An 18,048-nucleotide genomic window follows, 5' to 3' on the forward strand; every position below is an offset into this window, starting at 1 on the left:
CCATGGTCTTCGGAGTCTCCGGTTTTTGGTTGAAAGGAGTGTTTGCCCACGCTATCACAGGATGTTTATTTCACTTCGTTCTCAGTCTGATGGCAAGGTGAAAGTCTGGGCATGTTTTACCAGCTCTCTTTAGAATGGCGTTCGTAGAAGCAGCAGCCGGTAACAGCTCCGGCTGGGCCGTGTGCCGTGAGGCCGCTCTGCCATCTTGTGGGCCTCGCCGCGCTTGCAGGCCGCCGGTCAGCCCTCGCAGCTGCAAGCCCAGCGCGAAATCCTCATAAAGCACATATATATATGTGTGTGTGTGTGTGTGTGTCTGTGCTTTATATATATAATATATATAATATATATATTTTCCCCCCCTCTTTCTCTTTTAATTAAGGGTAGAAGGACGCCTGAGGCACCGTCCTGGGCTGCACAGTCCGTTTTGTCTTTGGGGGAGATGACTGACTGCGGAGCAAGGGGGTATGTTTTCAAAGCCCTGATTGATAGATGTAAGCCTTAGGGGGTCCTGGGCTGTCCAGATGTCTCCTCCCCTTATCCTTAGGGCAGGTATCCTGATAGATCTTTGCCAGTCTGGAACTTTATAGCCCCAGTTTTTTGCTTGCTAATTTCTTACCATCAGAGAGGCCAGCCTATGCGCGCTATGGAGGAGACGAGGCTGTATGTTCCAATTGGAAGTGCTGTCGACGTGCGCAAGTAACAAGTGTGATCTATGTGCAATGCCCTGCTTGTGGCTATTGAAACCCCGCTGAAGAGAGAGCACTGCTAGGGCTTGCACACTGGTGAGGGAAAAAGAAATTCTCTCCCCTGTGGCAAGAGGAGAGATCCCAACACACGGTGGAGCTAGATGATGGCGTATTGTGTGCCCAAGTACTAAAGGTATTCTGATAAAACAGGATTAGGGACTAGCTTTCTTTTCTCAGAGTCAGCTTCTTAGGCTAATTTACTGCTTATCCTGCCTTAGTCTGGGTTCTGCAGCTTGCCTAGATTATGGAATAGTGCTGCCTCAAGCCACTTGGAATACAGCAACGAAGTTGTCTGTTGCCACTGACGGCAAATGCACTGAAGTTAGGGGAGAGGGGGTCACAAATCCTGACAGCATGTCTATCCTCTGCCTTCATCAGGAGCATCTCAGCCCCAGTGAAACTGTAAAATTTCACCAAGAGCTGTAGCATAACACGGCTTCATGCACCCCCCTTGGATGACCCTGGGAGAGCTGTGGAGTGAAGGCAATGGGAAGATGGGAGCTTGTGCCTTTTAAGAAATGGGAAGCTCTGCTGAAACCTTCTTTCCCTTAGTTTTAGCCTCTTCAGTCATCTTCCTGTTTAAAAGACAGGAGGTGCTAAATCCCAGCTCCTCTGTAGGGACCTACATAGCACTCTAGCCAGGTACTCAGATACACTGGAGGATTTTGACCCAAGAGCTGAGGATTTTGCAGCTGGTTTCTCACCTGGGACATAGGCAGGAGCATATGGCATTAACACGTCAATAACTTCAGCTCCCAGTGAGCTGGCAAAAGGTGTTCTCAGCCCAGAAAGTTTTTCTGTTTTCTCTCCATCTGTAGCAGTTGATGGGAGAAGCAGGTGGTTTACCAGTTGGTCGCGCTCTCCTTGTAAACTTCGTTCTTCTTCCACATCAAGTCATTCATGACACTTGGCCTTTGATTTGTCATCACCTTCTCATTCTGGAAAACTTAAATAAACCCTGGACCCAACAGAGGGGAACCACCGAGCTGCCTGGATGCTGAACTGTGGTGGCGGATGCTTGAACAGGAGGTAGGTGGCTATTGCGCCTTTGAGTTTCACAGGAAGAGGAGCTGAGGTGGAGGAGTGGGGCTGGGGGAGGAGGAAGCAGCACTGTGCAGCTGACCAAGGGCAAGCAAACGATTGGCAGGTGGGTCCCTGTTTGGTTGAGGGGACACTAGTTCTCAAGCTGAACAGGAAAAGGCAATCTGAAGGACAAGGGCACAGCTTTGTAATGGTACAGGGGACCCCTGGAAAGACTGTAAAATGAGAACGATCAATTAAAAAGCTGCTGTAGCTTCAGGAAAACCATTATAGACATACTGATGTAATGAGCACATCTGATGCACAGAAGCTGTTTAACCTTCAGCCTTGTGCCTTATAAAGCACCTCTGGAGCACTGGGTAAAGCTGTTAATTATTAGGGTCAACCTTAGCAGACGGAGGTGTCCTCAAGTATGAGTTGCTGTGATACCCTCATAATTTCTCCATTATGTCAATAACTAATTTCCTGAATTGCTCAAGAATTGACAGATTGGCATCCATTAACCAGCCCTTAATTCATGGCTGTGGGAGCAGTTAGTTACAAGTCACAAGGACTGCAAAACCCATTCATAGTTCCTTGAATACATATATCTATATGTGTACAGACACATACATACACACCACTGTAACAGCTTGGTGTAAGCCATTAGTAAGCCAAATAACCAATGTATATGAAAAGCTTAAGTAAACAATGATTGACATTGTCTTGAGCAGATGTTTTAATCCTTGAGCACTGTCTTCAGGTGCTCTGGGAGCAGAGGATGAAGTCATTTTGACTTCTAAAGAACTGTGTATTGAGAAACCATAAATGAACAGAATCGGTTACATTTACTGCCAAAATGCTTTTTTTTTTTTAATCTGAAAATTCCAAACAGCAAAACATTTCATGGATTCGGTAAGTGGTGACTTGTTACATTGTTCACCCTCACACTGCAGGACAAATCTCATTGTTCTTATTCATACAGGCCATATAATTTTTTGTACTTATATGCAAACTTTTTTTCAAGCACAGCCTATGAAGAACAGGTATATTTGGAAATTGTGATATAGGCAGGTAGGGAGTCCTGATGATTCATAAAGTGGTTTTATTGTTCTGTCTCAAAGCCAAGCACAACTGGAAAAGCAACTGGCCCAGTTGTAAAGTGGTGCAGCGCTGAAGGCCATGCTGCCTGAGCTGGTACACTGGCTACACGCAAGCTGAGGAGGAGAAGGGACATGGCCATGTTACTATGTCACAGCATTACATGTGTCTGAACTTACCTGCCTGAGACTCTTCTGGCTGACAGCCTAGAATTAAGGGAGGCCAAGGAGAAATGGGAGAGAGGAGTAAAAGAAACAATAGTGATAAAACCAAATGATATTGATGGTCCTTCAGGGGATTGGCTGGAATAACTGCTGCCAGCCTGCTGCCAGGAGGGTGACAAGCATTTTCTCAAGGCCAGTGATGAACACAAAAGGATATTAAGCCCTCCCCCAGCATAGATGAAAGGACCAGAAGTGCGGATATGGAAAGGAGGTAAGAGCATCCTCTTAAGGGGAGACATTAGTGGAGTTGCAGATGCGCCTGGATGTGCAACCAAAACTGGGGACTGATGGGCTGCAAGGGGGATTTCAGGGCCTTGTCTAAGTTGTTCGTGGGAGGCTCCCACTGTTTGTGGGAGGCTTATCCGTCTCTTGGGTTGCGGCAGGATTTTGGTTGTACCGCTTGCTGCTCTCACCCAAAGGGACAGTTTCAGCTGTCCACCACAGACTGTTTGTAGGGGAAGGGGCTGGCAGATGAGGTGTTCAAACAGAGCAGTCTTGTTTATATATATCAGCATGGTGGGGACAACACACACAACAAAATAGGGGTGCCAGCCCAGTCACATGGAGGTGGACATGGCAGCAGCCCTCATCTGCTGCGCTTGTGCCCTTGGAGAGACGGCAAAGCTGGGCTCGGGGAGGAGCACTGCTCCCCCACCTGGAACCATCTCTGGCTTTGTTTTTTCCCCACAGACATCCTGCTACCAGCTTTCCCCACAAACCTCATCTCACCCGTGTCCTTAGACTGCTATAGCATCACTGCTGCAGCATCCCTGCTGTACCTGTGAGAGGGGGCAAGTGCCGGCAGGAGAGGCTCTCTGAAGAGGGAGAGGGAGCCCAGGTGCACCGGAGCCATCTTCCCACCGAAACTGCCCAGGCGGCTGTGACTGAAATTTAATTTGCCTGGTGCATTCAGTGGACATTTTAATCAGCGTTTCCTACAATCTACTTGGCAAAGAGGCTCAACTGGCAGCTGCCTGACTGAATGGGCTTTGCACCCAGTCTAACCTTCTCCATTCGTAATTTCCAGTGCTGGAAAACCTCTCTGTCTCACTCTCAGAAGTTTCTATAGCAATCATGGCCATCCTAGTGAAGCACTGAAAATGGCAGCCTATTCAGATTGTAATTTTGCTGGACAGTAATTGCTCCTCTCTCCATTGGCCTCTGAAATGTTACTTTTCAGTAGATAGCAACTGCAACTGAAGGAGACTGGTCCTCTGCCTATGTTTTCAACAAATTTCACTCTCCACCCCAACTAACTTTGTTAGCTGTTTGCAACATGTTTGAACTTTGACTAGCAGGAAGAGATGTTGGGCACATCATACCTCAGCTACAGGAAAGACCTGACATGAGAGATGCTCTTAAGCCTGCAGGAAAAAAACCTCACCACCCAAGACATCATGTTGTGACCTGAATGTTATCCATCACTGTAGGTAGAAAAAGTTACACAAGTGTGTTTGGCTTTGCTAATTGTAAAATACCGGAGGATACGAAGAAAGCCTTTTTCTTCATGTCAGTGCGCTTACTTTTCTTGGTTCAGTTAGTTTCAGCTTAAACCATCACTTGATCTTTTGTTCCATGCTTTGTCTTTCACTGGCTGTGGTTGCTCTTAATTATTGTGACACTGAAGAGCCTAGTGCTAAAAATATATTAAGTAACAGAATGAAAAGTTTTGCTCCTTGCAAGAAGAGGATGCAGTAGAATTGTACCATGGCTTGTGAAGGAGCTGATCAACCATTCCTTAAACTCTTCTAATAATCTTTCCCTATACTTTTATGGCTATTGTTGCCTGCTGGAAAAATTAGCTTAAAGCTGAGTAAGGGGAATTGTGGATAAGTGTTTGCAATTTGGCTTTGGACTGACACAGTGTGATTGCACTCAAAGAATTTGAAGTCTTTGCACTGGCAGCAGTAATTGAATCTGGGAATATAGGATTCGCATTGGAAAAGAGTGGATTTTTATAACGATTTAAATGAACAATTTCAGCTACAGAGTGGATTAACAGAGCCAACTAAACCCTTCACCCTGACAAAGAACTGGCGGGAGGACTATAGAAACTCATCCAGAATTTTACCAACATGAATGCAGAGTAATAGGTCAGTGAGAAGCATTTCTGTATTTTAGTGGCGCTCTTAGAATTCAATTCAATTTAAAACAAAAGTTGTTTTACAAATATGTGGAGAATGCAGAAGGCTGGAGAGGGAGCAAGTGGCCTGCATCCTCCATCTGCTCCATCCTCCCTCTGCTCTCGCGCAAGGCACTGCTGCTGCAAGTCCTTCTTCTCGGTGGACAGAAAGGCAAATGCAGGCACTGCCCCAACCCAGGGTTCAAAAACATCCACTTTTCCGCAGGGGCACAGATGCACCCCCAGACCTGTATTTCAGATGTGCCAGAGCTCTCAAGGCCCAAAGCCAAGCAGCAGGAAACTCCAAGTGCAGGGGTCTTGGGAAACAGACACACACAAACCTACATCAGAAATGAGGGTGCAGAACAACACGAAAAGATTAAGGATCCCAAGACAAGTAGCACTCTTTGTCAAGAGATGGACACATTGGGTTTGCTAATCTCTGGCAGGAAATGGATGAGGGGGATATAAGATCATCCATTGGGCAAACAAAACTGCAAAGGCAGATTAGCTGCATCTGTTCTTGAAGTATTTTGGAAGAGGCAGCAAAGCATATAAAGGGACTGTTCCTTGAGCAAAATAACTAGACCCCAAAGTCTCACTGCAGCAGGATGCTTGAGGGGAAAAATAAAAGATTTAAATTAGCCTGGAGGAGGATGCAGGCTTTACGTGAGTAACAAGGCATGCAACCACTGGTGAGGATACAGCCTCCTGCTCCACAAACCTCTGCAAATCTGTAATGAGGGGGTATTAAGAAATTTTCTGGATGCTATTCTCAGACATTGGATAGTGCACTGCTGCAGGCAAGATACTGGAGCAAGTTGGTCACAGCTTGATACTCAATATGACAATCCCTCTCTGCAAGAAATAGGGAGACTGATTGTTTCCAGTAGAGAGCATAAAAATAGCCCCCAAATTTTAGCCCTTCTAGAAAACTTTACACCACTCGTTTTTCAAGCCCAAACTGTAAAACACTGTTGATCCTCTGCCACTGGCATCCGTGGAGAAGCGTCACACTGCAGCCTTGCTCTCCCATTCACAACGCTGCATCTGCACTGCGGGCTGCAGTGACCCTCCCAGCCCATCAGGGCAGGGACTTCCCTGCCTGCCCAAGTGGTAACTAACTGCTTCCCAGGGGCACTTTTACAAGCTGCACAGAACCTGTAAAAACTAACCACAGCACTAATTAGCCGTCAGCCAAAGCACATCTTGAACAGTAAGAATCACAAATTAACAGGGAAAAAAAAGAGCACTTTAATTGTTGTTTGCACTCAAGCTGCAGTGCCTCACCCTCAAGTTGCTGGAGAAAAGAGTCAGGTAGAAAAAAGGGTTCCAAGCCCCAAAATGAAGGCTGCCAGCAGCAGTAACTGAGGAGGAGCTTTCTCACAAGCCCTGGATCCACCTACCAAAGGCTGAGCCACATGTTGGGCAATGGCCTGCCGTGCTATGGCTCATCCAGGCAACCAAGTGCCCAGAAACTGGCAGTGCTGCAGATCCAACTTTGTCCTCTGGATACAGAGATAAAAAAGCCTAAATCTCACCAAGTCATTAACAGAAGGCCTTTCTATTCAGAACACTTACTTACCTAAAAAACAGCATAAATGATAAGTGAAATATTTATAAATTCTGGATTTATTAATTTTTATTACAACATAAATTATTCTCAACGGAAGGATTTAATAGTGTGCAGTTTGTTATATATTAGACTCAAAATAATATATTTTAAAAAAATAATTCTCAGTATACAAGGAGAATCCCAACAGAATTTACAAAGCCACTGTAGTTCACAGATACAGGAGCTAAGGTTGTAATGAATCATACAGGAAATGTGTTGTTACAAGTAGAAGAAAATCTACCTAACTTGGTGAAGGTTTAAATCACAAACCTCACGTTATTTTTTTTTCTTTAAAATAGATTCTTTATTAAGAAAATATCCTCACAGCAAAGAGGCACGTGATGTGTAGTTGATGGCGATAATTCTGTAACCCAAACAAGGAAACTAATCCACTTTGAGTAGCTAAATTATTTTTTGCACTATTTACATACTTTACTGAAGTATTTTCATCCCAGAGCCTCAGCAAGCATCTTAGAATATTAATGAGTGAAGTCTGGCAGCACTCCAATGTCAGCAAATCACGAAGTAACATCATTCCCATTCTATCAACAGGGAAACTGAGTCACAGATCCAGGTAACTGCAGAAGGAAACCTCCTGGATCTTGATCCTCTCAGGCCTTGATGGAGAGACTGTTATCATAGAATCATAGAATAGTTAGGGTTGGAAAGGACCTGTTCTTCCTCTTTGTTAGATGGCTGGTGACTATGAAGAGCACTGTTTGAAACTCAGTCAGGTCTTTTTTTCCCATATTTAAACTGCTTCAAAATAGGTGACATTATCAAGCTATAGTGTCATTATGGTCACCTTTAATCAAAAAAGGCCATTAATGGTTTTCTTTTTTGGATCAAAAGCAACAACAGCAAGAAGGCATCTCTGATCCCTCCAGAGACCCAAACTACTGCAATTGTTCCCTCAATCTGTGCAAAGGTAAATACTGAAAACCAGTGATTTTGAAAGACAGAACTGCATTATTTATTTAAAATATAAGTAAGAGCTACTGCACAAGAATGCAAAATGAAAATACAGCTTTAAAGATAAAATGTTTGTATGGATAAAGTAACTATACTCACAGAAGCTGTAATTCAGATTTTCAGGCACTGAGAACATTCCTTTGTCAATCAAATATTTGAAACAAGTTAGCTGAGAGATTCTTAGCCAGCATGTGGCCTTTACGAACCAACATGAAACATTTTGCATGGTCCATAATGACAAGGATTTTGGTTCCTGTGACAGCAAAATATAATACCACATCAGTAGGATTACTCAAAATTACTTTTAAAATTAACTTGGCAATAATGGTTGTTGAATGACTAAAAGGGAAATAAAAACTTGTTGCAGATCCTAGATTACATGAATTTACAAGTTAAGAAAACCTAAAAGCCAATACTTGATCCCGGGATAGAGGCATCCAGCATAAATCCAGTAATTTTAAGGCCGTCAAGGAGTATGCATAGTTTATTCACAGGCATCTCGCTCTTTACATTTTGGCAAGTACAACATTTTAATGTGGTAATAAGCCACAGACCACTGCTGTCTTGCAGCAGCCAGGAGCAGGCAGGGCAGCAGGGGAGAGGACTGCTGGGATCACCTACAGGACTGCAGGTGATGCAGCACCCTGGGCCAGGACGTGCCCAGTGCTGTCCATCATGCCCTAGTGATGGACACTAGGCATCACTAGGCCTGTCAGCATAGGCCCAGGCGCATGAGTATAGATTGCCACGTATAAATACAGAACCACACACACTTAAGTTACATAAATTAGTTTTATCTGTATTTATATATATGTATATAATAAGTATACGTGTGTGTATACACACAGACACACATGCATGAATCTCAGTAGTCCCTCTGTTGAGAAACCTAATACAAATCTCTGAAAATATACATAAATTATTCATATAGTCATTGCTTATGCAGTGTAAGCAATGTATTCTGATTGGGGTTTTCATAAATACACATTAAAATTCTCCATGGTAGTCACCCTTGTAGGAGTAACAACACAGTTGCATAACTTGTAAACTATAAATATAGGCTTTAGAAATTCTTTGAAGAACAGGTATAGCCACTGTAGGTCTTCCAGGACAAACGGAAGTGGTCAGAACATAAAACCAGACTTGAGCACATGGCTCCAAACCATCTGTATTCTCAAAACACATGCAAGTGCACATGACCTGTCCAGTCTTCCCTGCTACCCCAAAATCCCTTTCAAAAGCTTTCTGTAACTGTGATGGAGGGCTACAACTGAAACAATCAGGCTAAACAAAGGCAGAGAAGAGTATTTTGGGGTAACAGATGCAGTACAAGAAAAAGGTCATGTTGCAAAGTCCAAAAAAACCCCCTCAAATCTGGGGACAGTGTGTTATGTATCTATCTCCTCCCTAAGCAATTAGGGCAATCTTTTCAGTCCATCTGCATAGTATTTTTCCCTCTTCAGGGGTTCTAAATATGTTACTAAATTAACCTTTTATAAAAATGCACTCTAAGTCCATAAGCATAATACTGTATTTTGTTTCAGTTAAACCCCAAAATCATAGAATCATAGAATAGTTGGGGTTGGAAAGGACCTTAAGATCATATAATTTCAAACCGTCTGCCATGGGCAATGACACCTTCCACTAGACCATGTCACCCAAGACTCCATCCAACCTGCCTTAAACACTGCCATGGATGGTGCATTTACTACTTCCTTAGGCAACCTGTTCCAGTGCCTCACCACTCTCACAGTAAAGAACTTCCTCCTTATATCTAACCTGAAATTCCCTTGCTTAAGTTTTAACCCATTACCCCTTGTCCTGTCACTACAGTCCCTGATGAAGAGTCCCTCCCCAGCATCTTTGTAGGCCCCCTTCAGGTACTGGAAGGCTGCTATGAGGTCTCCATGCAGCCTTCTCTTCTCCAGGCTGAACAGCCCCAACTTCCTCAGCCTGTCTTCATACGGGAGGTGCTCCAGTCCCCTGATCATCCTCGTGGCCCTCCCCTGGACTTGTTCCAACAGTTCCATGTCCTTTTTATGTTGAGGACACCAGAACTGTACACAATACTCAAGGTGAGGTCTCATGAGAGCAGAGTAGAGGGGCAGGATCACTCTCCCCAGATCAGAGCAGGTGTGCTAGAAGCAATACAAGGTTTGGTATAGATGAAGCCTGAGAAAATTCAGGGTAGACATATAACACTGGTGTAAAGGCAGCATACCCAGGTGTGCAAGAACTGCAAGTTTAGAGTATTAACTTGCACTTGTATGTCACAGTATACACTGTCCTGTCATAATTTCTTCTCCCAGCAGTGACTACCTTGTTTTTAATTGTGTGCAGTTTCAAGCACCTTCAATCTCCTCCCCAGGGTTCTCACATGGCTCAAACTATTAGTTTACAATGAACTAAACTGAGTAACAGGCTGATTACAGGAAACTTAAGAGCCTGAAAAGTCAGCAGATGGCTCCACACAGAAAATAAGGGGCAAATAAACCCACAACAGAGCAGTTCCGGAATTCTATCAGGGTCCTATACAGGAGTTTCATAAAGACAGCATTTGATTTTTCTCTTGTGCCAACTGCATTGTACATGACAGAAACAGCTCATCAACCATTAAGTGCCCTCTTCACGTGACATTCTAAATCTACTGTGAACCCTGCATAGCCCATCAACTTTGTCTCTAGACCAATTCTCCAGAAAAAAATTCCAATTTCATTGAACTTACTGAACATCAACATTGTATTTTACAGAAAAGAAAATTAAGGCAAAATTTCACATGTCCACACACTGATGGTACTGAAAAATAATTGAGTCCTCATTTCTTAAGCACAAAAAACAACTGATGAAAGAAAATATGGTCCAGATGATAAAGTGCAATTATTATTTCAGTTGTGCTAAAAACCTTTCCAATTCTGTAGTTTTACTTCTTGGTGATTTTATTCCACTTTTAATTACAACATATTTTTGCTTCTGTCTCCATCTTTCCAGTACTGTTCAGTCTGCATTTCTGTAAGCCGAGATAGAGTACGCTGAAAGGCAAAGATTTCCTCTTCTCCTGTGAACATGGAGAGTCCTTTGGCGGAATCCTACATTAATACAGAAAAACAACACCTCAGAACTAACTGTGAGAGACATAGCTGTACCGAAGTGCACCCTACCCAACTCCTAAAGCTGAGTGCTTCACAGGCTTTGATGATACAAGACAGTAGCATAGCACCAAAAAACTGAAATTTAAGTCCAAATATTAAAGGAAAACACCTATTTCATCAGCTGGGCAATCCTCTGAAGGAATGTAGCAAAACAGTAACTGCATGATGATGTGTTAACCATCTATTTTCACCTTTCTGTTGACTACTTGCATACTGATTTAGAGAAATAATTTAAAAATCCATTAACAATAACTAGGCTATAGGGAAAAGGAAAACCAGAATTTGTAGCATGCAAAATAGTATTGTTTGTGAGGATTTGTGAGGCAGTCCTATGCAGTCTAGGAAGATGGAGAACAGACTTTTATTTCTGTATTTTAAACGTAAACTGAAATCAGTATTTTTATACATGATTGTGCAAATACAATGATTAACTTAAGCAAAATGGTTCTATATATCATGACATTGACTATGAATCAATAACATGCTATTATGAGAGCAAAAGACACACTGCAGAAAAAGCAGCATATCACTAGTCAAATATTTACTTGATTCCTCTTCCTAAAATGCTGCTCTAATCATGAGACCAAATCCAATTCTGTTACAAAAGGGAGAAGATATTACTATCACGTACATGGCTCAAGTCCAAATCATCCATCAAGACTCTGTTGTTCTCTGCCTCACTACTGTCATGTTCTACCAGGAACAAGCTTTGGAGAGGAGCCGCTGCAGAACAAATAATACGCACCTGAGAGAAGGAAAAGAGGCAACAATGTCATCACTCGGGCTTTGGAGAAAACGGATAAAAATACATGTTTTATGGAAAGCAAACTTCAAACCACGACCTTGGTTTTTTTCAAGGTATTTTCCTTTTCTCTTATTAGCACTGCTGTTACAGATTTACTTGACTTGGTCATTTGGAATACTAACCTTACAAGTTCTTTTTCTCAATAACAACCCATGTAACTTTTACGCAGATAACAGAATAAGTATGGTAGTGAATACTCACAATATCTGCTATACAGGCAATGAGTTCACAATCAACTTTCTACAGTAACAGCTATAAAGTATTTGTAACCAATGCTTTCTTTCCCCCCATAGTTAAAATTCCTCTCAGTATCTAAGTGCATTGCACATGTATTTCCATCTAAAGAATGTTTAAATTCCAAGTTTTCCAGAAAGCTGAGTGGAGCCACTCTTGCTTTCACCTATGCTACTCAAGCGCATATTATTGATAATAACAATGCACGTTATTTGCTAATAGCAATAATGATGCTGTTTTCAGGTGTGCTGGGAGGAGATACAATTAGCAGTGAGGTAGGGTATCATAGGGGGCTACCCAATGAAGACAGGCTGAAGTATTGTTACAGGAGATACTTGCTGAGAGTACGCAGACAAAATATTTGCACTGCGGACAAGTCTCCACAAATAGGCTCTCTCAGGTGCTTTTTTCCTAACAACTACTCGTGACAGGAGTTTAACACTTGTGGTTTTCCTGTGGAGGAAGTAATACGAAGCAGCTGTGCTTGCAATTCTTAATGACAGCACGTAGGTAGAGCAGACAACCTCACCCCCCTTATTTCTAACACACTATTATTAGTTTGTAAGTATTAGCATATCCTCTTAGAAATTGTCCACTTCCAAGTCATAAAGTACAAAGAATCTGGCTGACCTGAATAAGACTACTCATACACTTTGTTCAATACCTTGCTGAATCAGGGCCTTTCTGATCATCTTGCCAGGACATTCTTTGGGAAAAAAATAATCTCGATATTTCCTGATTGCATAAATATTTAAATGTGTGCATACATAATCACATATAGGACAGGGTTTCATACCTTGTATTACTTTTAAAAAATCATCTTAAACATGAACTTTGTTTTAGTGGTGCTGATTTTGCTTCCACGATTGAAACCTCTGTAAATTCACATGAAGTGCTGTATTTATCATTACTATTCCATTAGCAGTTCTGCAACCTCACCTAAAGCCTACAGTGATTGTTTCCTTTAAACTTGATAATGCAACTATGCTATTAACTCCTCAGTACCCTGTTCAGGAAGGCTGATTCCTGACTAACTGCCCATGCAGATTAAAATCTAAAAAATTTAAATTTACTCCAGCACAGCTGGCAGCACAATCTTTCATTATTAAAATGATGGCATGGTTTCTGTGGATTTCCTGGGTTAGGAAGGAAATAACATCCCTATTCCGGAAAGGCAAACGAGCTCAGGCTTGTATGTATGGTCATGTTCAATACTCACAGAAATATAAAAACCAACAAACCAAAACCTGCTTATTTGCCTTTATAGTGATGAGACCTTTTCTTGTGAAGCTGGAATGATGTTTCTTTGCAGTGCTAGTGCATTCTGCTTATGTTTTCCAAATCATTACTATGGAAAGCCTTACTTCAAACCAATTTGATGTCAGATTTTAGGGCTCCCAGTATTACTCTGCACACACAGGAAAGGCTTGGTTCTCACCTTATGCTCATAAAAGGTATCAATAAGAGTAATGAAGCGCCGAGCTTGTGTCCTTTTTGCCATTGTAAAAAGCGGTATGTCACGAACAAAGACTGTGTCAAAGTGCTTTGATATTTCCAAATAGTCACTGGCTCCAAGAGGCTGAAACAAAACCCATAAGAAATGCATGACAATGTCACAACTCCCCAGCTGATGAAATGTGCTGTACCTACAGTGTAATATGGTTCTAAAGCACTGCAATACTGCTAAAAACAGTAAATAAAAAATATTTTCTCTAACTGAAATTGCTAGACAAATGTGCTGTAGGCCAAGCATAACTACTTACACAAAACCCTTCCACAAGAAGTTATTTTGAGCAATTATTAATGGCTGTCCATAACCAGGGCTTTTGGTTTCATCTAGACACAAGAATGAAAAGCCTGTAGAAATGGTCCTTATGCAAGCACAGGAGAATGAAGCCCTGCTGGCATTCCAAAAATTCTTCTGAAAATGAATGGGAATAAGCTAGAGCTTCTCACCAGCTAACCCCCAGGCACGTATTGAAGCCTCTGTCTCTAAGCCAGTTCTCTCATTTGCAATCCTATGAACCACCCTGCTTTCCCATTCATAACCATGCAACTTCCCTGGGACATCTATGGAAATGTATGATTACAAAACCTTCTAAATGTTTTAAGCAGCATTTCAGAGCAGTATATACTATATCCTCTCCTCAAAGTTATATATACTGTTTATTTTCTCCCTCCATTTTATTCCCCAGCCACTGCTATGGACTTCTTAACCAGAAACCAAAAAGATAATCATCTTGAGAGCCAACAACAGCTTCATGCATCACCTCTGAAAAGCATTACCTCTGAAAAAAACATTTATCTGGACAAAGAGTAGCTGAAGTCAAAACGTTCAAGAAAGTGAAAGGAACTGCTGGATGGAAACATCACAGAGCTAGCCCACCGCATCTCTCACCATCAGATAGCAATAGGCAGCTGGACAATAATCCCATCAAGTGCCAAAGAAGACAATGGAAGCAGTAAAAGCAGCAACACAACTAGGATGCTGCTGGAGATTTTAAGATTGGTGGTAAGCAAACAGTTTATGTAACTTTTATTCAATACTGTAATTCAATTATGTAATTTTTATTCAATAATTAGGACTGAAGTACTGTTAAGTTCAGAAGAGATCACCGGTGTGCTGAGTACCTGAGAGGGACAGCAGCAGTGATCTAATTGCATGCGGGAAAGGAAATAATTTCTCATGTCTCTCCTTAGGTAAGAAATTACAGGTATCACCACTATTCAGGTTCATTCTTTTATCACATGGACATCCTAACCACCCTTCTGCCAAAGCCTGTGGAATTATTCTGTGATATACTTTCTCACCCAAACCATATAAATACACTCCATTTCTGGAGAGGTATCAAGTATTAAAAGTTGATCCCTAAAATAAATAAATAAAAATCAAAGACTTCAAACTTTAGCAAAATCCACAAACTGAAGCACCTGACCACTGAGCTATACATCTAGGAACTTCATGGGGACCTTGGTGGATATCCAAACATCAAAATTAAAAACCTGGGGAGTCAGAGCGAGGAAACAGGTAGAGAATAAAAGGCAAATGCATTTCAAATGGGAAGAAAGGAAGATGGAATACTTCTTTTGCTTTTATGCAGACATAAACCCACGGTTCATAGAGGATTACAGTATGTATCTTTATCATAGGCAAACAATCTACTTCAGCTGTGCAGAAAACAGGCAATGCAAAAATGCCTTCAATTAGGGACATAAAAGGCAGATAATTTCAAGCTGTTTAACAAGAATTTCTGTAACACCTCCACCAGTGCTAAGTAGTAATATTCTGTAAATGTTGTCAGAAACATGCCTTTGGAGACTCCCAAATCTTATGATCAGAAATATCTGAGGCCAGCAGCCACAAGTGTTTTAATAGAATAACTCTGTACCTCCCTACCAAGACTCAAGTCTGGTGACATGCAATGGAAACTCTGAGTCAGCCAGTCTGTTATATACGGCTCAGCTGGCATCAGCTGTAGCTCTCTACATAGAGTTCTCAAACTCTCCTTTTAGAGTTTAGAAAGAAATAACCCTGCAGATGAAGTTTAGACTGATTCATCTGGTTTTCTGAACAACATTCTAAAAATAACAGCTAGATGGTGTGTTTCTGGTACTGTCTCATCTTTTTTCTTCCACCGATTATCAATCAAAACTCTACTTCAGAACTGTAACACATTTATGTAACAATAGTCACCATTTGTTACCAGTTCTTTCACATGATGCAATATTTTAACCCCCCCCAAAAAACCACAAACCAACATTAACAGGTAAGACTCTTTCTTATGGTCTTACTGTTCCTGCATGTATGTGTAAGGTAAAACTGTTGTAGATTTTTGTCATTAACTCTGATGCCATGAGTCAGTATTTTATAGGCACCATACTAATGCAAAACACATTAGCCCTAACATAGGCTACCCTCCTGACAAAGTGTTTACTCCACTTCAGCCTGCTTGACTGAGTTCTCACCTTCATTTGTCTTTGTTTCTCTGTCTACTTAATGCATTTTCAGCTATCATCATCTCACTTCAAGTGCAACTTTTATTATTTGGAGCTCTCTGTGGGCTGTTAGTTGTCTCCTGTTTCTATTATATATTCCATTTAATTAAGTATAAAGCATCCATCTTCTTTGTTGACTCATCAGTGACAAAGTAGCTCACCTTTTAGAGACTGTCTGAAGAATAGAGAGCACTTTACATATGTTAGAAAAAGACATTTCATCTTGAGAGAAAAATTATTTTTGTTGATATTGGAAGATATTCCAGGACCAGTTCCAGTAACATCCTCAAGAGCTCTGATTGACAAGAACTACAGTTTTGTTCAGATACTCCAAAACTTCCTAAAACCAAACTACAGTTTAAGACTAGATAATATTCACAACTTAGGCATTAAGCAGTAACAAAAAAATATACAGCTCTTTCTGCTGTTTGCAAAGGAGTCACATTCTGTCACTAGCAGGGCAGATAAAACAGACTGCTGAGGTATTATTTCAAGATCATAATTCAAGAAATGGACAAAAGAACCCAAGGCACGATCTGTGATGCAGCTGCATGCTGAAGTTCAAATGAAAGAGTAAGATAGTGAGGGCATAGCTAATTTGGTTAAAAAATGTAAAGACACTGATAACAGTGCAAATCTATTGGAACGCTCTGTAAGTTACAGGCAGAGCTGAGAAGTTCATTTGAAGCACTATTAATAAACTGAAATTTTAATTAAGAAGGCAATTTCTTATCAAGTTTTTACTGAAAGTTTGTGATGGCAGAAATAAAAAAAAGGCATGTCATTGTGGAGTTAAAGATTACATTAGATGGCGTAAGGAGGGAAGGTTCAAGTAACATGCAGTTTTGTTTTGAAGCTTCCTAACTAAGCACTGAGTTGACCTGGAACTTTAAAATCATTATTTTAACTTGTTTTAACTTGCTTGGTTTTGTCTTTTTTAGTAAGAACAGTATCACCACTAACTCTGGTGCAGACTGTGACAGTAGCCAACTATGCAATTCAGCTGTATGTGATCATGTAATTGCAGTATCACATAGCAATGATTATTACTTTAGTATCTATACACAAGGAGGGACAAACTCAGATCTAACACAAGCAACAGTCGTTCTGGACTATCCCAACTATATTTTGGTGGTGTTAGCACCTTATCTTATGACTATTGCATATTCTTTGCGTAAGTTGTTTTCCAGCTTGGACACCCACATGGATGGTCAGTATCTCAGATCTGTAATCCCTGGGGTCAAAGATATTTTCAGGATCATGTACAACCCCCTGCTGTCTCAGCTTACCTCAGAGAATCCTGGCAAGAACTGATTTTGCTTCATCTTACAGCTGAAGTTTTTAGTTACATTTCTCATAGTGGAAAATTGTTTCAGACCTTTGCTCTTGATTAAGAAGATGCTTGTAACTTCCAGCTTTTTTTTTAATTCATAAACAACATTAATATTCATGTATGACAGTGCTACCTACTAACGGAAATAGTGCTTTTCTGTCCTTGGTCTTTATGTGGGGTGACTGACGTGGATGAGGTAATGAGTACTGTCCCTCAGAGGTGGGTGTTGGGACCAATCCTGTTCAACATCTTTGTCGCTGACATGGACAGTGGGATTGAGTGCGCCCTCAGCAAGTTTGCCGATGACACCAAGCTGTGTGGTTCGGTTGATACACTGGAGGGAAGGGATGCCATCCAGAGGGACCTTGACACGCTTGTGAGGTGGGCTGATGCCAACCTTATGAAGTTCAACCATGCCAAGTGCAAGGTCCTACACCTGGGTCGGAGCAATCCCAGGCACAGCTACAGGTTGGGCAGAGAAGAGATTCAGAGCAGCCCTGCGGAGAAGGACTTGGGGGTGTTGGTCGATGAGAAAATGAACATGAGCCGGCTTCAGTGCGCGCTCACAGCCCAGAAAGCCAACCGTATCCTGGGCTGCATCAAAAGAAGCGTGACCAGCAGGTCGAAGGAGGTGATCCTGCCCCTCTACTCTGCTCTTGTGAGACCTCACCTGGAGTATTGTGTGCAGTTCTGGTGTCCTCAACATAAAAAGGACATGGAACTGCTGGAAC

At 41.7% G+C, this 18,048-nt stretch overlaps 1 protein-coding gene and 1 long non-coding RNA gene across 8 annotated transcripts in view; one reads left to right on the plus strand and one right to left on the minus strand.

Moving 5' to 3' along the window:
• The window catches only part of LOC136015325 (uncharacterized), a 42,848-nt gene that overhangs the window by 10,573 nt on the left and 14,227 nt on the right, over positions 1-18,048 (plus strand). For 2 of the 6 annotated variants that reach the window (XR_010613155.1, XR_010613154.1), the window contains 6 exons: positions 380-462; positions 1,565-1,775; positions 3,162-3,302; positions 3,782-5,184; positions 11,650-11,807; positions 14,184-14,688. This is a non-coding gene — a long non-coding RNA (uncharacterized LOC136015325). The remainder of the gene's footprint in view (positions 1-379; positions 463-1,564; positions 1,776-3,161; positions 3,303-3,781; positions 5,185-11,649; positions 11,808-14,183; positions 14,689-18,048) is intronic. The other 4 variants (XR_010613156.1, XR_010613159.1, XR_010613157.1 and 1 more) reach the window with 4 other exon arrangements.
• Positions 8,574-18,048, minus strand: part of AFG1L (AFG1 like ATPase) — a 56,630-nt gene continuing 47,155 nt past the window's right edge. The window contains exons 11-13 of one of the 2 annotated variants that reach the window (XM_065681105.1): positions 13,427-13,567; positions 11,581-11,694; positions 8,574-10,886 (exon numbers count right to left, since the gene is read on the minus strand). In XM_065681105.1, the coding sequence (XP_065537177.1) occupies positions 10,752-10,886; positions 11,581-11,694; positions 13,427-13,567 (390 nt within the window). In that variant the 3' untranslated portion in view covers positions 8,574-10,751. The remainder of the gene's footprint in view (positions 10,887-11,580; positions 11,695-13,426; positions 13,568-18,048) is intronic. The other variant, XM_065681106.1, reaches the window with a different exon arrangement.

Source organism: Lathamus discolor, chromosome 5 (assembly GCF_037157495.1).
Source record: "Lathamus discolor isolate bLatDis1 chromosome 5, bLatDis1.hap1, whole genome shotgun sequence".
Classification (NCBI taxonomy): domain Eukaryota; kingdom Metazoa; phylum Chordata; class Aves; order Psittaciformes; family Psittacidae; genus Lathamus; species Lathamus discolor.